This window comes from Ascaphus truei, chromosome 2 (assembly GCF_040206685.1).
Source record: "Ascaphus truei isolate aAscTru1 chromosome 2, aAscTru1.hap1, whole genome shotgun sequence".
Lineage (NCBI taxonomy): Eukaryota > Metazoa > Chordata > Amphibia > Anura > Ascaphidae > Ascaphus > Ascaphus truei.
This window is the reverse complement of record NC_134484.1, coordinates 464,262,110-464,282,841: the sequence shown is the minus strand read 5'-3', so window position 1 is coordinate 464,282,841 and position 20,732 is coordinate 464,262,110. Positions and strand designations below refer to the sequence as shown.

At 48.6% G+C, this 20,732-nt stretch overlaps 1 protein-coding gene across 1 annotated transcript; it reads right to left on the bottom strand.

Annotated features, from left to right (window-relative positions):
• Positions 1–335: 335 nt before the first annotated feature.
• LOC142488292 (kinesin-like protein KIF9) lies at positions 336–20,672 on the bottom strand. Its single transcript, XM_075588664.1, has 6 exons — positions 20,649–20,672; positions 20,257–20,551; positions 15,356–15,535; positions 4,940–5,055; positions 1,575–1,679; positions 336–628 (listed from the first exon to the last, which is right to left on the bottom strand). Exons 1-6 carry the CDS (start codon positions 20,670–20,672, stop codon positions 530–532), a joined length of 819 nt encoding a protein of 272 aa, XP_075444779.1. The 3' UTR covers positions 336–529.
• Between the last annotated feature and the right edge of the window lie 60 nt (positions 20,673–20,732).

Here is a 20,732-nt window from a genome sequence, read left to right as displayed (position 1 = left end):
CCGGACACATTGGTGTTTTTCTTCTCGTATGGGAGATGAATTGCAGTTAAAATACAACATTATAATTCATGCTACTGCTGAGTTTTGGGAAACTAAGCAAATCTTTTCAAACCACACCTGGTCTAAGTAGCAGCAGAGTAACAATGCTTCCAGATAAACCTAGCACCGTGAGTGCAGAGGAAAGAGGAATAAATATGGATTTGTGGAACACTGTTCCATAGCCACATATAACAAAAAGCCTGAAGATAAGCAAGGCATGTATAGACATTGTATTTCTTTTTTTGTAATGCCTTTATAAACCGTTAAAACAAATAATTTAGTATAAAAGACAGCTGTCGCATGTAATACTCTCTCACACTTTATTGTAAGGTTCAAGTCTTGGTTACTACTCCAGATATCATACAGCTTGCAATACATTGCAGCACAGTGTGTCGTGGGCCCCACATCAGTGACGGGCTTTGGCTTCATATAACATGTTGAATACGCTGTAATAAAGTGCAGTAGTAGAGGCTCCTCTGTAGTGGGAATTCTAGACCGTAGTTGGCATGGACGGGAGTTTGTTCTTCACCGTGCTGGTAATTACACCCGGCTTCTTTTTGGTGCGGTACATTGCTTTGCTGTAGTTGTGCTGTAAGAGACAGGGACACTAATAAATGGGTGCTTATCATTATTATGTCTTTATTGGTCTGAGATGCAAAGCCTGGGAAATGCTCAGAAGAGAAACATAATATATTTTTCTTATATAACACACACAGAACTGACTGATGAATTAAGGCAACTTTAGCAGTAAGAATATGCCGAGAGGGGCATTTTCCATCCTGTGCCAATCTATCAAGGCACTTTGGCCCAGATTTACTAAACAGTGCTAAACCTTACGTATTAGCACTGCTTACTAAATACGGCCCTGTGTGTATTTGATTAGAGAAAAATAACATAAAAAGGTGACTTATGTTAACGGGCGAGAGCGAAACCATAAAATTAAGTGGGGTCTGCAGGATTATATTATGTAGTTAAAAAAAACAGACTAAGGCTGCGCTTAGAGTGCCGCCGACAGCGACGTCAAAACAAATGTATTGACGCCGCCGCGTGCGCTTACAGTAGGCGCAACGGCCTGGTCGCAATTTCTGGAAGTCACTTCGATTTAATTTTCCAGCGACCGCAGCGTGACGTCGGCGTCGCTGGCACTGTAAGCGTGGCCTAAAGCCCCAATTTAACACTATATAAAGCCCCTTCCCTGTCCCAGAGAAGAGTTTATTTATTTATCAAGTGTGTTACCAGGAAGTAATACATTGAGAGTTACCTCTCGCTTTACGGTATGTCCTGGGCACAGAGTTAAGACAAATACATGGTTACAAATATACAGATTATCTCCGTTCAAGTGAATGAGAAATCTCCAACACAAGGAAGCTGGTCCTTTAGTTTATCCAAGAACGGCTTAGGTGGTGAGATTGCTTCCCGACCTCCTGTGTTTCTTTAACTTTTAACGAGGATTAATACTCGTGTTACTTCTTCTGACTGGGACGCATGCCTGGCACCAGCACGTGCCACATCGGGTAACCGCGGGTCGTACATACCTTGCGGTCTGATTTGATTCTAGCGTTGTGATAAGGAAGTGCACCTGGAATCTCCATTAACAGCTCCTGCTGCAGCTTGTCATTCCTTTCCTGCTCATCTTCCCCCTACGCAATGGGGAAACAATGGTCTTTATCGCTGTTGCTGGTCTGTTGGTGTACCTCAGGGCTCTGTTCTGGGACCTCTCTCTACACACGATCACTTGGTGATCTCATTAAGTCTTTTGGCCTTAGATATCGTCGCTATGCAGATGATACACAGTTCTCTCTGCCCACCAGTACCACAACTCCTGCAATCCAGTCCCAAGTCTCTGCCTCCTGGCTAGATCCTCGTGATTGGCACTCTACCGCCTAAAAACGTAATGACAAACTGAGCTCCTCATATTTCCCCCCTAAACCTTGCCCCCCCAAAAACTTTTTTTTTACCCCTCGGCGCCGTAAATTGTTCTACTATCTACCCGGTCACCAAAGCACGTTGCCTAGTAGTGAGATTTAACTCTTCTCTTTCTCCATTCACATTCAGGGCTAAAACTGGTTGTTTCGCCTCCATAATAATGCTAAGATCCGCCCTTTCCTCTGTCACCCTACTGCTACAATTCTAATACACGCCCTTATCCTCTCCAGTCTGGATTATTGTAACATACTGCTAACAGGCCTCCCTCCCTGCCTCACATCTTTCTCCTTGGCCATCTATCCAAGATTCTGCTGCTAGAATAATTTCACTTTCTGCCAAAAATAGGCCCTGTTCATCTCCTCCTTAAATCCCTCTCCTGGCTTCCTATCAAGTTTCGGATCACCCATAAAGTTCTCCTCCTTACCCTCAAGGCTCTCCACTAATCTGCTCCTGCCTACATATCAGCTTTTATCTCTCGCTAAGCCCCTGTTCGTCTCCGGCATTCTATCCAAAATAGTCTCCTTTCCCCCCCTACTGCTCTCTCTCGCCATAAATCTTTCTCCCTCACTACTCTTACCTGTGGAACTCCCTCACACTCGGCATATGCCCAGCACCTTCTCTCCATACCTTTAAAATATGCCTCTTAGATGAACTGCTCCAACAGCCTAGACTCATGGCTACTGTCCCTCACCCGCAGTCACTCCTATCAATGAGTGCCATCTACTGCACTTAATCCCTCACTTGCTGTCTCTGCAAGTCTCCCATCACACCACTTAGATAGTAAGCTCTCCGGGGCAGTGATTTCCTTTCCTATTATCTGATCTAATTTGTTGCACGTGTATTATAATTCCCTGTACTGTATTGTCGCTCTTGTAAAGCGCCGAGTACAGCTGTGAGCGTTATATAAATAATGATATACATATTAAGACGCTAGTACCGATTCTGAGTGAGGGTCAAGGGAAAAGAAGTCAGGATGGAGCAGGTCAGGGCACAGGGCAGGGGCTGATAGCTATGAAGCCAACCATGATTACTGTGGCCCATCGTCACTAAAGGGTGCGAAGCTTGAATCCGTCCTAACTCCCATTCATGTGAGGTCAAGAAAGCTTAGCACCTTATAGTGTGAATATGGGCCTAAATCTGTGACTGCAATGCACATTCTTAGAAGGTTGAATGCCACTTACCATTGTATGTATGTATGTGTGTGTATATATATATATATATTATGGAAATATTACTGTATGCTCATTTGCATGTTTTAGACAGGTCTGCAACCCCGCCTTTCACCATTATCACCCAGCACACAGCACTTCCACTGCAGCAAGGGATTCTGGGAAATTACATGCAAATGAGCAAACCTTTTGCTTCAAAACCATTCAACATGGTTCCCCTATAGGCTTAAGCTTGCTGCATTTCCCAGCTTTGAGCACAGCCAGGGTTAAGATGCAGAGCCAGTAAACACACCCACAGACAGACTGTTTCGACATTAATGGGTCTCATCAGTGTGGGGTTGGTTATACTGGCTATGCAAAAAAGAAGCAGGGATCGGTTTTACCATACTTAGTTAAGTTATGGTGTTATATATATATTTTTTTACCCATTCCCTACAGATTATGATGGTACTCTGCGACACGTAGTATGACTACTTTTTTTTTTAATTGCAAATGTAAACACTTCAGTGTGTCTTATCAAGGATGTTACACCATTTTTATGTAATGTAAACATTAAAATAAATGCGTTATAAAGATCTTTTCAGCATTACTTAAGTATTATGTTCTTGGGCAAGACCGCACTACCACTTTCTTTGTAGCCACTTAAAGCTGCAGTTCAGGCAATATCCTGCATGTGTGTTTTTTTTTAAATAAATCAGTTCTGTAGTAAGAAAAAATACTTTTAGCATTTTCTGTTTTTAAAAAAACAACTTTGAAAGACCAATTTTCTTGTATTCTATTTTAACAGCCATTTGCTAAGGCGCTGCCCCTTCATGTCCTGTCACAAGCCCTGGCACACCCCTCTGTCAGCCCTGCCCTGCCTCTAGCACATGTCAGTGCAGGAGTGCTCATGAATATTCATGAGCTTCCACTGACTGACAGAAGCAAATAAAAACATATGCCAGCTCTAATTATGTCACCACATTTCGCCTATCAATACATGGAGAACGAATTGGCCTGCAGCTATGCAGTTCTTTAGGTAATTAGAGATTGCACACATGAAACTATTGAAGTAAAAAAATAAATTAAAAAAAAAAAGACTGAACTGCAGCTTTAATGTAGGCCTGCTAAAAAGGTGGTCCTGTACAATCCAGTCACAATGCATGAGGTTAGAGGCTGCTCCCCGCAGCATTTGGCTGCAGACTACGGAGGAGTCGCACAGAACTCGCACAGAACTCGCTGCGGCATTCTGAGGAAATCAACAAAGAAGCCAGGTGGGACTGCACTTAAAAGCTGCAGTTCAAGCAATATCCTACGTATTTTTTTTATTTTTTTTTAAATAAATCAGTTCTGTACTATGAGAAAATACTTGTAGCATTTAAATTTAAAAAAAAAAACTATTTTAAAGACATTTTTAATGTATTCTAATGTAACAAGCATTTTTGTTCTTATAGCAACCTTTTACAAAGTCACATCCCCTTCCCCTTCTGAAACAGCATCACCTTTTTGAGCCCTGCCGTCTCTAGCAGTGAACCAATTGAATCTAGTGCCTGCCTGGTCACATGATCTTCCTCACAGAACGTTGGCTGTCAGTGCAGCAGAAGATTACCCAAAATGCATTTAGGGAACCCCCAGCAGAATTTTTGCGATGGATTACAGGAGAACGGATCGATCGGCAATTTAGTTAATTACTTGTCAGTGTGTAGATTGTATTGATGCACATATTGAATAACTTTTTTAAACGACAGCTTGAATTGCAGCTTTAAGGGATACACCACTTTTCTCCCATCTTCCTGTCACTCCGACAGACACCCTGGAGTACTCACCAGTGACATGAGTCTATTAATGGGAATCATTCCTGGCCTAATGCTGCCGACGGCCTTCAGCAAATTTTGCATGTCCTCCGGGATGATGAAAGACTCATTATACCAAATATCGAACTCTGGGAGGACAGGAGATTAAAACGTGGTAAGCAGAACACATTAAGATAGATCCCTATGGAGATATTCATACAAATTAAAGGACAAGCAGGGCGATAGAAGGGAAGTCCAACTCTATCATTTCGGCCCTCCTTCCGTGCTGGAGGAGCCTAGAACCCCATACAAAGCTATAATAAATGAATAGGTCTCTCATACAGCAATACAATAGTCCTTTCATACCACAAACAGTTGGTTCACATTTACACCTTTGCTTCCTCTCTCGTGTACTTGCCTAGTACCAGTGGACAGTGAATAACCAACTTAAGGGGTGGGCAAACTAACAACAGGTCAGGTTTGCAGGAGATTCCTGCTTCAGCACAGGTGGCTCAGTCATAATAACCAATGAAGTTATGTTGCCGGTGCCACGGGGGGCGGGGGGGAGCCTGGTGGCCAAAATGTAAAACCTTCTTTAATGGAAAGGGAGAGACTGGAGTTGGCCGCCCTTACACCACTCGCAATCTCTCCCTTTCCATCAAGAAGGTTTGACATTCTGGCCACCAGGCTCCCCCCCCCCCCCCCCGTGGCACCGGCAACATAACTTCATTGGTTATTATGACTGAGCCACCTGTGCTGAAGCAGGAATCTCCTGAAAACCTAACCTGTTGGTGGCCCTTGAGGACTGGAGTTGGCCGCCCTTACACCAGTACTTGCAGTCCTCAAGAGCCACCAACAGTTCAGGTTTTGAGGATATCCCTGCTTCAGCACAGGTGGTTCAATTGTTCCCTGCTTCAGCACAGGTGGCTCAATCAGTGGCTCAGTCTTTGACTGAAGTCTTTGTGCTGAAGCAGGGATATCCTGAAAAACTGACCTATTGGTGGCCCTTGTGGATTGGAGTTGGCCACTCCTGACCTACTTGGTGCCCAGAGTACAGCACATATGGAGCGGGTACAGCACGCGCGGAGCGGCTACAGCACGCGCGGAGCGGCTACAGCACGGGCGGAGCGGCTACAGCACGCGCGGAGCGGCTACAGCACGCGCGGAGCGGCTACAGCACGCGCGGAGCGGCTACAGCACGCGCGGAGCGGGCCATTTGGATAACTATATTAGATCAGGAGAAATGTACAGATCTGCCAAATCTCATGCTTTGGAAGAGAGATCCACTAATTCATGAGCAAAATTCACCTCAAACGCTTCAATGGGTTTAACAAGTGAGGCTTCGGTGTGTCAATAAATCCATTAAAATGTAATGGTCCATAGTCCCTAAACCTCATTATTTTGTTTTCTTTGTGACTAACAGAAGTTAATGGATGGGGTGAATAAATTACAGAAAAAAACAATCCCCTTAGAGACAAATGATATGGAAGAGAACGATAGAAATGTATTCAGTGCAGGAACTACTTAGCCCACCCAGGTTACCAGGTTTGAAACCTGCAGGGAAACCTCAAACTCCACGTGAAGCCTAATTACCAAGAGAAATGGCGGACAGGGCACACGGATTTGAAAATAGAAAATATTTATTTAAGCTAACGCTTAGCGTTAGCTTAAATAAATATTTTCTATTTTCAAAACGTGTTGGCTTAAATAAATATTTTCTATTTTCAAATCCGTGTGCCCTGTCCTCCATTTCTCTTGGTATGGCGTGGATTGGATGCAGCCTTTCCTTCACGGATGGGAGCACCGGTAATTGTATCATCTCTTATTATAGTACTTGGTGTGCAGCACTTATTCTCTCTCGTGAAGCCCAATTCCCAAACCACAACAGAAGCGCAAATTCTCTCGGGATGTAGTTTAAAGAGAGGAAAGGGGTATAATAGTGCAGGGTGTTTAACAGACCACACAGTACTGGAAGATGAGCAATACACTCACAAGTGTAGGGAGTTTTCAACATCTTATGGTGCATGAAGTGTTCTGCAGTCTTCTTAGTATGCTTCAAAAGACAAAAGGAGCAGACAGTGCAAAAATATCCTTTACCATCAAACATTACGTAGATCAGAAACACTCAGAAATGGATAAAAAAAACAAAAATAGGCTTATGGAAAACGAAGCAGACGGCGTCTCCAAAACCATCATCTTCTACACGGAAGTGTTGGATCCCCACTGCCTCTGGACTTTTTTGGCTTCTTCGGTTCGATGGCGTTTCCGATTGAGTCAGACTGCATCATTACTGCTGTGATGCTGCCTTTACCATTTATATTTGCTGTGACTTCACTACTTCTCAAATTATGCACTTCTTTTTACCAGCCTCAGTATGTCTCTAACTCTATTCATATATCTCCATCTCTCCTTCTTTCCCCACTTCTCTTTTCACATGAACTCCTTTCTTACCTGCGTCCTCTGACACCACACAGCTATATCCCCTGCACTAAAAAACACCCCTACAAATCATCCTCACACATCCTCTTTCTGTACATGCTTCTCCTCCTTGCTTCTGGGGATATCTCTCCCAATCCTGGTCCCTGTCTTATTCCTACATGCGCTCATCCTCGCCTGCCAATTGCAACCTCTACTCCTTCTGGTGTCAACCCCTCCAACCTCATACCCATCCCCTGCCACCCTCCCTCCTCTCTCCCTTTCTCCTGTGCTCTTTGGAATGCTCGCTCCCTCTCTAACAAGTTCCTCTCTGTACATGACTTCTTTCTCTCTCACTCCCTGCTTCTCTTTGCTATAACTGAGACCTGGCTCACTCAGTCTGACTCTGCTCTGGAAGCTGCCCTCTCCTATGGTGGCCTTTCCTTCTCCCACACTCCGCGCACTGATGGCAGGGGTGGAGGCGTGGGGCTCCTGCTCTCCTCTCTCTGTCGTTACCGAACCCTTCCTATTCCTCCCTCTCTTGCTTTTCCCTCCTTTGAGGCTCACACTGTCCAGATTTTCTCTCCTCTCCCTGTTCATGTGGCGGTCATCTATCGCCCACCTACCTCTACTCATCCCCCTTCTGCCTTTCTCTCTCACTTTGAATCCTGGCTCTCTTTCTTCCTCTCCTCAGACTCCCCTGTTCTTCTCCTTGGGGACTTCAATTGCCACATTGATGACCCCTCTCTCCCTTGGGCTTCCCGCTTTCTTTCTCTAACCTCTTCTTTTGGCCTTCAACAGTGGACTGCAGCCAGCACCCACAAGGATGGCCACTACTTAGACCTGGTTTTCACTAAGAACTTCTCTCTCTCCGATTTCTCCATTTCCCCTTTTCCTCTCTCTGACCATCATCTCATCTCATTCTCTTTATCTCGCTTCTCCCCTTCTCCACCTCCATCTACCCCCCGGTTCTGCAGAAACCTGCGCTCTATTCACTTACCTGACTTTGAGTCCACTTTACGCTCCTCCCTCTCCTCTCTCAGCTCTGCTACAGACCCCGACAACCTGGTCAGGAACTACAACTCTGTCTTGTCCTCCTCTCTTGATCTACATGCCCCACTTTCTCTCTGCCGCACTCGCCCTTCTAACCCTAGACCTTGGCTAAATTCCCACACGCGCATGCTGCGTTCCTCCACTCGTTCCTCTGAACGCCTCTGGAGGAAGTCTCACACTCTCGCAGACTTCCTTCACTACAAATTTATGCTATCCTGTTTCAACTCTGCCCTCTCGCAAGCTACACAAGCCTACTTTTCTGCACTAATCAACATGCACAAGTCTAACCCACGCCGACTGTTCTCTGTCTTTGATACTCTACTCAAACCACCCTCAGCTGCCTCTCCTTCCTCCATCTCCGCTCAGGACTTTGCTGACTATTTTAAGGAAAAGGTGGAATCCATACGTCAGAACATCCCCTCTGTTTCTTCTTCCCATCCTACACCTCTTCCTAACTCTCCTCCTGCCTTCCTTGACTCTTTTTCCACTGTCTCAGAGGAGGATGTGTCGCTGTTGATCGCCTCTTCTCCCTCTACCACTTGCCCTTTTGACCCCATTCTCTCCCATCTCCTAAAACCTCTTGCTCCTACTATAATCCCTACGCTCACACACATTTTTAACTCCTCCCTCTGCTCTGGAACCTTTCCATCCTCCGTCAAACATGCAACAGTCATACCATTACTGAAAAACAGCAAGCTTGAACCTACCTGTCTTTCTAACTATCGACCTGTCTCCCTCCTGCCTTTTGCCTCTAAACTCCTTGAACGTCTTGTTTTCTCTCGCTTGCTCCATTTTCTCAACACCTATTCTCTCCTAGACCCTCTACAATCTGGCTTCCGCACTTCTCACTCCACGGAAACAGCCCTCACTAAAATAACAGATGACCTCCATGCTGCCAAAGACAGAGGTCATTACACTCTGCTCATATTACTCGACCTCTCTGCAGCATTTGACACAGTGGACCACCCTCTTCTCCTTCACATTCTCCACACTCTTGGTATTCGGAACAAAGCTCTATCCTGGATCTCATCCTACCTCTCCCATCGTACTTTCAGTGTCTCTTCTGCTAACACCTCCTCCTCCTCTATTGATCTCTCTGTGGGGGTACCCCAGGGCTCTGTCCTGGGACCTCTTCTCTTTTCTCTGTACACACTCTCTCAAGGTGACCTAATAACATCTTTTGGGGTTAAATATCACCTCTATGCTGACGACACACAAATATACTTTTCAACACCCGACCTTACACCTGCTATACAGACCAAAGTTTCTGAATGTCTCTGCTATATCATCCTGGATGGCCCTCCGTCGCCTTAAACTCAACATGGCTAAAACAGAGCTCCTCATACTTCCTCCCAAACCTGGCCCTACTACCTCCTTCCACATTACTGTTGGAACTACGATCATTCACCCAGTAGCCCAAGCACGCTGCCTAGGGGTCACACTCGACTCCTCTCTCACATTCGCCCCTCACATTCAAAACATTTCTAAAACTTGTCGCTTTTTCCTCCGCAATATAACAAAAATACGCCCTTTCCTCTGTTGCTCGACTGCTAAAACTCTGACTCAGGCCCTCATTCTCTCCCGTCTTGATTACTGTAACCTCCTGCTGTCCGGCCTTCCTGCCTCTCACCTGTCTCCCCTACAATCTATCCTAAATGCTGCTGCCAGAATCACTCTACTCTTTCCTAGATCTGTCTCAGCATCTCCCCTCCTGAAATCCCTCTCCTGGCTTCCGATCAAATCCCGCATCTCACACTCCATTCTTCTCCTCACTTTTAAAGCTTTACACTCTTCTGCCCCTCCTTACATCTCAGCCCTAATTTCTCGCTATGCACCATCCCGACTCTTGCGTTCTGCTCAAGGATGTCTTCTTTCTACCCCCTTTTTATCTAAAGCCCTCTCCCGCCTTAAACCTTTTTCACTGACTGCCCCACACCTCTGGAATGCCCTTCCCCTCAGTACCCGACTAGCACCCTCTCTATCCACCTTTAACACCCACCTTAAGACACACTTGCTTAAAGAAGCATACGAATAGCACTGTGAACATTCTGAACACATGATACATAAAGCTTGGCCCCCTGCAGACGCACTTACCAGAACTCCCTCCTACTGTCTCTGTACGATCTCCTACCTACCAATTAGATTGTAAGCTCCTCGGGGCAGGGACTCCTCTTCCTTAATGTTATGTTTATGTCTAAAGCACTTATTCCCATGATCTGTTATTTATATTATCTGTTATTTATTCGATTACCACATGTATTACTGCTGTGAAGCGCTATGTACATTAATGGCGCTATATAAATAAAGACATACAATACAATACAATATCACATCCGCGCTCGTAATGGGAAATCCCCACACACTCTCCACTCCTGTGGTTACTACCATCTGCCCTACGCGTTTCGCCGTGTACTCTGCTTCCTCAGGGTCTCACGTGTGACAGTTCCAGTCCTCATATTTATAGTCGCACGCTGATGACATCATCAGAAAAGAAAATGGAATCTATACAGAAGCATTCTCGTATCTAACCACTAGATGGAGAATTGCCTCAAAATGACAACAGGAATAGAACCCATTCCATAAAGGGATAACTGGAGATTAATATGCAACACATACAATTAGACCATATATCATCATTTTTTAATTATCCATTAAATGGTGTCTTTAAAAAAAAAAAAAGGAGCATTTCACTGTTCCTTTACCCCAGCAAAGTTAAACAAAAGGTACCTGACCTCCTCCCCGCTTTGTTTCAGAAAGTGTGGACAGGTGGGGGCATGCAGTGCACCTGGTGGGAATGCCAGATTGTAGTGCTATACAGTAGATTTGGGACCATATTTTTTAAGCAGAATTTTGGTACTGAGCCTGACCCCAGACCCGTGGGGACAGGGTCTGGGAACACACCGATTCCGGGGATTTTTACATTCCGAGGTTGAGAGTAAATAAGTACTTTACTATTAGGTGATACCTTTTTTATTTGGACTAACAGACAACATCTACTACAAGAGACTGACCCATGATCCAACCCAAGGAATATACAAAGCAACTCTGGAATCTCATCAAATCATTCCTTAACCCAAGGGTTCTTAACTCCAGCCCTCAAGACCCCCCCCCCCCCCCCCCCAAGCAGGTCAGGATTTCAGGATATCCCTGCATCAGCACAGGTGGCTCAATCAGTGACTCAGTTGAAGACTGGACCACCTGTGCTGAAGCAGGGATATCCTGAAACCTGACCTGTTGGGGGGAGGGGGGGTGTCTTGAGGACTGGAGTTGAGAACCCTTGCACTAATCACCTGCAACCAGAATTGGAGCTACTCATACCCAACAACCCAGGAGTTGGTATCTTCTACACGCTTCCCATAATCCACATACCAGGAGACCCTGACAGACCAATTATAACAGGTATGGATACACTCACTGAACAAATATCAGCCTGGCGGAGAATATCCTAAAACCACAAACACCAACAACTCCATACAAGATACCACAGATGTTCTCAAACTTAACATCATCAAACAACTAGCACCCAACACACAACTAGTTACCACGTGTGCAGAATCGCTGTACAGAAAAGTCCCCCACAAGGATGGCACTGGGGCATGCTTGCAATTTCTTGCTACATCTTCCCTGGCCCATATTATATACACAAGATCCCTATTGATGCACTCAACAGCTGCCTCCGAGTCAAACGTCACATTTATTAGAACGAAAAATAAAAATGGTGCAGGAAACAAACAGGTGATTTAAAGAGAAATACAAATTCCTCAACTAGAGTCGACCTCTGCTCTATGAATACTGAGGGACCACGGTGGTCTGCTGAACGCTGCTAATATGTACTAGTGCAATATCCACTTGTGCAAAACAATCAAATAAATACCCCCTCTGAAACTGGCCTGTGAAATCACCGCAGTGAATCCTTGTTTACCGGTAGTGAGCAGTGAGTTGTAAGGTAGAAAAATGTACAATGTGTAGTGTGTGTAAGAGAGACTGGATTATATCATATTTACAAGGGAGTAGATATTTGTAGTGCAGAGAACGTGCCAAGCGGTGATGGCGTCACTCAGAATTAGGGTGGTTAATAGCCTCTATTAGTCTCAATTTAGAAATGATAGCGAGCATTGAGGATGTCCTCACAATGACCCCGATTGTGAACTGTGCGCTCTCTATGCGTCACACATAGTGACATCAGAATGATCCGACGCCCGTTTCATCCAATCAGGACTTCTTCGGGGGTAGGGGTGTGCTTCATGTTGGCCGTTTGAAGCGTGAGGTTGCCATGGTAACTAGTTAGTGTAGTAGTTTTACTACACGCTGCTCTGCGCCATTTTAATTAACCATATAATGCTAATGGCCTTCGTGAGCGTTCAGGAAGCACAAAACCGAAAACGAACTAAAAGTGAAAGATGACATTGTCTGTAATACGGAGATCTAGGTGAGTATGTTAAATGTCTCTGTGAAGTCGTTGGTCTTCTATATTGTATTACTGAGATATACTTGTTATATCTTATAGTGTTAGACCGTTCCATGAGTCAATATTTGTCTTTTTATTTTTGATCATGTGTTATTGTTTGTCGTTTGGCTTACATTAAAAACAACTGGTTCCTATAAGTGTGGAAGCTGCAAAGCTTGCCATGATATGTACCCAACAAAGTCATTTCACAATTGGAACAAAAGTAAATCTTTCCATATACAATCAACTGCAAAACAGTGGGAGTAATTCATTTAATAACTTGCGTATGCGGCCTGCAGTATGTAGGCAAAACATATTGTAAGAGATTCCAGGGGGACATAGCAATGTAGTTATAGTACTACATACAAGAACCAATAAATCTATATGATGGTTCCCAGCACTCAGTATGAAAAAACAGACACAAGCGTCAATATGTGACTGAAAATGATATATTCAAGAGTAATACAGATCAAAAGCCAACCCTAATGGGGGCAAGGTAGGAATTAAGCATTGAATTAATCAGTAAACAATGGGTAAAAAAAGGGGGAGAGGGGAGGGGAATGGAGGGAATACATAGCGAACAAGACAGAGTAAAAAACAAGGGGGGAGAGGGAAAAAGGGGCAACGTTTCGAGGACTACAGCGCCCCTTCTTCAGGCCCATTCCCACAGACTAGTACAGTCTGTGGTACTTCCCTAAGTAGTATACCTCCACCCAGACACTCCTCTCAAATTACCAACGTATAATGAAAAAAAGAAAAAAAACTATATCAGATGCACCCAAGTGTCAAAAATGAATAAGCCGAACACAAGTCTCAGGATAAAACAAAAATATCTTTGTCAACCTCAAGTCAGATAGCACAGTGATATTTTAAGCTAAAGAGAATATCCTCTCTAAGTTAAGCATCCGCCCCTATGGAACCTCTCATGCTTTGCTGCTGTTTCCTGTACCTTTAGCCACGCGTGTCTGGGAGAACTTGCATATATGAAATATTCCCTTTTCTGTCATTTTTATACTCTAGTTTGTTGGTTGAGTCTTTTTTGGATTTGTCTTTTGTCGTGTTTAATACATTTATCTTTGGGTCTATTTGGATCAAATATACTATTGTTCATGGGTTCTATTCCTGTTGTAATTTCAATGTAATACTCCATCTGGTGGCTACATACGAGAATGCATCTGTATAGATTGTTAGCTTTTTTTTTTTTTTTTTTTTTTTATGATGCTTTCATTGGCGTGCAATAGAAATATGAGAGCTGGGACTGTCGCATGAGGTCCCCTGAGGAAGTGGAGTACACAGCAAAACGCGTGGGGCAAGTGACAGGAACCATGGGAGAGGAGAGAGCGTTGGGATTCCCATTACCAGCGCAGAAGTGATGTCATCTCACTCCGTCAAGGGGTTACACGACCGATCCGAGGACGCCAAGCCCAGAGGCAGTGGGGATCCAACACTTCTGTGTAGAAGATCGTTTTGGAGACGCCATCCGCTTCGTGTTCCTTAAGCTTATTTTTTGGATCCGTTTCTGAGTGTTCCTGATCTACTCAATGTTTGATAGTAAAAGATATTCTTGCACTGTGTATGTTCCTTTGTCTTCTGAAGCATACTAAGAAGAAGCCGCAGAACACTTCATGCACCATACAGTACTATGTTGAAAAGGCCTGAAAATCCTCTACACTTGTGAGTGTATTGCTCATCTTCCAGTACTGTGTGTTCTGATACCATCCCTGCACTATTATCCTCCTTTTCTCTTTTTAAACTATATCCCAATAGTATTTGCCCTTCTATTGTGGTTTTGGAATTAGTTTGGGGACTTCTTGGAGGGTCTTTAAAGGAGCAGCATTTCTTATGGGAGTATATCATATACAACATTCTTCATACATGCTGTATACCACGTTGTGCATTTAGCGCTTAGCGCTTGATTTCGGGTTGTCCATTTGAAGCCTGGCTTTCCATGTGTAGGACACCCCATGTGTCTTTCTCCAGCAGTCGAAGCCTTGAACGTTCTCGCTGGCAGGCTGTTCCATAAACCCGCCTCCTTCATGGTACAGACGCACTTGCTTTTCCCTAAACCTCCCATCACCCAGTGATTACTTTTCAGAGGGCAGTGCAAAAACGGCATTGAATCACACAGAGCAACACCTTTGTATATAGAAGTGCTCCGGGTGGCAGCATTTATATGGTAAGCAGTTCAGGGCAGGAAGTCATTGTACATGGAGTGAATTAGTCAACAGCAGCTGCTGGGGAATGCAGAATAATGCAGAACAAGCCTCCCTGCATTCCCCCTGCCCCTATTTGTAGTGGTTTTATATGATGAATCACTGGTCTTGGGCACTGCCCTCTAGTGACACAAACTGGACGCACAGCTCTGCCAGCTGCTTGTCACTCAGGGCACTACAATTCTGTTGCAAGTTCTATGAGGATAGGGATCAGTATGCACGTAAATACCGCTGTATAGAGCTCAGCATGTACATTCATCTCATTGCAAACATAAATATGACAGAGAGCAGTCAGAATATGTGACGTGAAGAGGATCAGACCTGTGAGCAGTCTCTGTCGGCATTGATCCACCAGCTTCTGGCAGTACTGGACTTCTCCCTTCAGGTCCTGCAGCTCTTCATGGTCCGCCCTGTACTGCTTCTTCAGGTCCTTCAGCCTCACGATCAGCGTGAACTCCTGCTCGTCAATTATGATCTGCCCTTCGTCGTTGATATATTCACCTGTCCGGGAGAGCGATGCGTCAATACCAAGGAACAGGGAAAACCATTACGTGTCTGCCACATACCCACACAAGCCTACACAGATACTAAAAGTACACTGTTGTGTGTGTGGCTGCCATGCAGACGAGAGCAATGCCAGGGAGCTGCGACGATCCCAGCACAAAAGCTCTGATTGCCCCTAAAATCTAATTATAAAGCACTTTTTTGGTTAAAGTCCTATGTACTGTAGGTGGCCTGGATGAAAGTTCCTCTGCTGAATGGGAATAACACTTTCTTTTACTCCATCAGTGTTCAAAAGTCACTGCCTCACTACCAACCATTTGTTCAAGTGCAGTAGAACTTCATGAATGTTGGAAACTGCATAAAGTGTTAATACACTGCCCTGCCACACACCCACCCTGCCACACATCCACCCTGCCACACACCCCGCCCTGCCACACACCCCGCCCTGCCACACACCCCGCCCTGCCACACACCCTGCCCTGCCACACACCCACCCTGCCACACACCCCGCCCTGCCACACACCCCGACCTGCCACACACCCACCCTGTCACACACCCACCCTGCCACACACCCACCCTGCCACACACCCACCCTGCCACATACACCCGCCCTGCCGCACACCCCGCCCTGCCACACACCCACCCTGCCACACACACCCGCCCTGCCGCACACCCTGCCCTGCCACATACACCCGCCCTGCCGCACACCCGCCCTGCCACACACCCACCCTGCCACACACACCCGCCCTGCCGCACACCCCGCCCTGCCACACACCCTGCCCTGCCACACACCCACCCTGCCACACACACCCACCCTGCCGCACACCCCGCCCTGCCGCACACCCCGCCCTGCCACACACCCACCCTGCCACACACACCCGCCCTGCCGCACACCCCGCCCTGCCACACACCCTGCCCTGCCACACACCCCGCCCTGCCACACACCCACCCTGCCACACACACCCACCCTGCCGCACACCCCGCCCTGCCAAACACCCACCCTGCCACACACCCACCCTGCCAAACACCCACCCTGCCACACACCCCGCCCTGCCGCACACCCTGCCCTGCCCTGCCGCACACCCTGCCCTGCCACACACCCCGCCCTGCCCTGCCACACACACACCCTGCCACACACCCCGCCCTGCCACACACCCACCCTGCCACACACACCCACCCTGCCGCACACCCCGCCCTGCCACACACCCACCCTGCCACACACACCCACCCTGCCGCACACCCCGCCCTGCCACACACCCCGCCCTGCCACACACCCACCCTGCCACACACACCCACCCTGCCGCACACCCCGCCCTGCCACACCCACCCTGCCACACACCCCGCCCTGCCGCACACCCTGCCCTGCCGCACACCCCGCCCTGCCACACACCCGCCCTGCCCTGCCACACACCCTGCCCTGCCACACCCCGCCCTGCCCTGCCACACACCACTCCCTGCCGCACACCCCGCCTTGCCGCACACCCCGCCCTGCCGCACACCCCGCCCTGCCGCACACCCCGCCCTGCCGCACACCCCGCCCTGCCACACACCCCGCCCTGCCCTGCCACACACCCCACCCTGCCCTGCCACACACCCCACCCTGCCCTGCCGCACACCCTGCCCTACACCCCGCCCTGCCGCACACCCCGCCCTGCCGCACACCCCGCCCTGCCGCACACCCCGCCCTGCCCTGCCACACACCCTGCTCTGCCGCACACCCCGCCCTGCCGCACACCCCGCCCTGCCACACACCCTGCCCTGCCGCACACCCCGCCCTGCCACACACCCCGCCCTGCTACACACCCCGCCCTGCCCTGCCACACACCCCGCCCTGCCACACATCCCGCCCTGCCACACACCCCGCCCTGCCGCACACCCCGCCCTGCCACACACCCACCCTGCCCTGCCACACACCCTGCCCTGCCACACACCCCACCCTTCCCTGCCACACACCCCACCCCGCCCTGCCACACACCCCACCCTGCCCTGCCGCACACCCTGCCCTACACCCCGCCCTGCCACACACCCTGCCCTGCCGCACACCCCGCCCTGCCACACACCCTGCCGCACACCCCACCCTGCCACACACCCCGCCCTGCCGCACACCCCGCCCTGCCCTGCCACACACCCTGCCCTGCCGCACACCCCGCCCTGCCACACACCCCACCCTGCCCTGCCGCACACCCCGCCCTGCCCTGCCACACACCCTGCCCTACCGCACACCCCGCCCTGCCACACACCCCACCCTGCCCTGCCGCACACCCCGCCCTGCCCTGCCACACACCCTGCCCTACCGCACACCCCGCCCTGCCACACACCCCACCCTGCCCTGCCGCACACCCCGCCCTGCCCTGCCACACACCCTGCCCTGCCACACACCCGCCCTGCCACACACCCTGCCCTACCGCACACCCCGCCCTGCCACACACCCCGCCCTGCCGCACACCCCGCCCTGCCCTGCCACACACCCTGCCCTGCCACACACCCCGCCCTGCCACACACCCACCCTGCCACACACCCGCCCTGCCACACACCCGCCCTGCCACACACCCCACCCTGCCCTGCCACACACCCCACCCTGCCCTGCCACACACCCCACCCTGCCACACACCTCACCCCGCCCTGCCACACACCCCACCCTGCCCTGCCACACACCCCGCCCTGCCGCACACCCCGCCCTGCCGCACACCCCGCCCTGCCACACACCCCACCCTGCCCTGCCACACACCCCACCCCGCCCTGCCACACACCCTGCCCTACACCCCGCCCTGCCGCACACCCCGCCCTGCCGCACACCCCGCCCTGCCGCACACCCGCCCTGCCGCACACCCCGCCCTGCCACACCCCCCCACCCTGCCACACCCCAACCTGCCACACCCCAACTTGCCACACCCCAACCTGCCCTGCCACACACCCCACCCCGCCCTGCCGCACACCCTGCCCTGCCACACAACCTGTCCTGCCACACACCCCACCCTGCCAAGCCATTGTCACGACACCAGGTACAACAAATGGTTTGCTGCACTGGATTGGTAAGCGTCGTCACAGCCGAGGCAGAGAAGTGAAATCCTCTCTGTCCACCTTTAAGACCCACCTTAAGACACACTTGCGTAAAGAAGCATATGAATAGCACTGTGAACATTCTGAACACATGATACATAAAGCTTGGCCCCCTGCAGACGCACTTACCAGGACTCCCTCCTACTGTCTCTGTACGTTCTCCCTACCTACCAATTAGACTGTAAGCTCCTTGGGGCAGGGACTCCTCCTCCTTAATGTTATGTTTGTCTAAAGCACTTATTCCCATGCTCTGTTATTTATATTATCTGTTATTTATTCGATTACCACGTGTATTACTGCTGTGAAGCGCTATGTACATTAATGGCGCTATATAAATAAAGACATACAATACAATACAATCCTGGACATTAGGAGGCACTTCCTATGTAAACAGAACAGTCTGAAACTGTGAAACAGAAACAAGTAACCTGACAATTCATTTTACATCACAGCCTCCTATTAACCCCCGTTCATCTGACACCGAGTAAAAAGGGTATTCAGAGGAACCTACACAGGCTGGGGACAGTTACATTTGAGTTCACTACAGTACTTGGTTTGTGTCTACTGACAATGCCTTTGTAATATATTTTCTTCATTTAAGAAATATGGCGGCCGTTTGGTTATCATCAAGTAATCGGAGTTGCATTTAATGATACCTTCCTGTGCATTAAAAAGTAGTAGCAGCAGCAGCATGGTGTCCATGAGACTAACACCTTTGAACAAAGAAGCAGAGATGTGTGAGCCCTATTCTGTGATTTCTTCTATTAGCAGCAAATACATCATCGTTTCAAAAAACTACAATGTGGGATTTTTTGGAGTATAGATTTGTTCAAAATACTGTACAATGCGGCTGATTTATCTACTTAGTCCCCCCCCCCCGCTCACTAATTTTTAATGGGAGGATTTTACTCTTACAAAATGAGCCCAACATCTTAATGAAAATGGTGGTTAGGTCCTTCTCACTTGGGGACAATCCCTGGACTTCAGCTACCCGCATCCGAGGAGAAGACGGCTTCTCTGACCCGTTTTTTGGAAGCTGGCCCCCCACCCCTGTGCTGCTTGGCGGGTCGGAGTAAGGCCTCGTTTGTAACTTGCGGCGTCAGTGCGACCGCGTGACGTCACTCGCGAAACCTGCGCTGCAAGCTGGAGGCATTGGAAGGAGGCAGGGAGGGGTGGCGGAGGCCGAGCCGCGATGTCACGTAAAACGGTTAACCCACATTTGCTGAACCACTCACGTGACGCGGCAAGAACAATTTTAAAAGTCTGTTCAAAATTTGCGCGCGTGGACGCGGCGGTCACGCGCACTATGTGTGCTCTCAATGGACAACCTTAAATTTGTTTTGGCGTCGGGTATAATCGCGGTCTGCAGCAGAATAAACACCACAGGTTGTTGCCATGTAAAATAAACAATCTGCTACAAAAGGTCACCATCTCCTGGAGGTCACCTTCGTGGTCATGGTTGTGGGTGGGTCATGTACAAGCCTCTGCACTACTAAATATACACACCCCCCCCCCCCCCACACAGTAACTACTAGTAAAGAACGACCCTAGTGCAGTGCGGTCAGAAAAGGAAGACAGAAAAATGAACATTAATACGTGTATTTGGTAGGAATACTGAAAACGAGTAACTGATTGCCACGGCTTTGCTTGCCGATTACCTTGTTTCTCGCGCTGGAGTTTTGTTACGTTGAGCGTCTGGCTGGTGACATCGATCTCCTGCTTTATGGTGTTTATGTGCTGGGTTATCTCCTTCAGCTTGTTCTTCCTCTCTGTCAGTATGGTTTTGTTCTCCTTAAATATGCGGTTGATTTCGCTCCCTCGCTCTGCTTTGAACTCCTCGAAGGCGGCGGTTTTGGTGGGAGGAGAGCTGCATATGAAAGATAAAATGGCAGGTGCTCGGTCCCGATACTCCTGTCCCAACATCCCATTGCCCAGGGCCACCTCCTTATGACCCTGGGAAAGTCATATTAGCCAAGACAGGGGTGCGCAATCTTTTCCATCTGCGCCCCCCTACCTGCTCTTCCCCCCTGCTAATCCCCCCCGTCCTTACCTGTTCTCCAGCATCTTTTAACATTGCATTGCCATGGCGACGTGTCGCTAGAATCCGCCAGAGACCAGGTAAAGGAATTTAGGG

Excerpts from the sequence above, each read along its gene's own strand:
- LOC142488292 (XM_075588664.1), bottom strand. The coding sequence starts at position 20,672 with ATGTTAAAAGATGCTGGAGAACAG. Across the intron at positions 15,536-20,256 it reads ACTCCAGCGCGAGAAACAAG|GTGAATATATCAACGACGAA; the intron begins GTAATCGGCAAG and ends TCTCCCGGACAG. Across the intron at positions 629-1,574 it reads GAATCAAATCAGACCGCAAG|CACAACTACAGCAAAGCAAT; the intron begins GTATGTACGACC and ends TGTCTCTTACAG.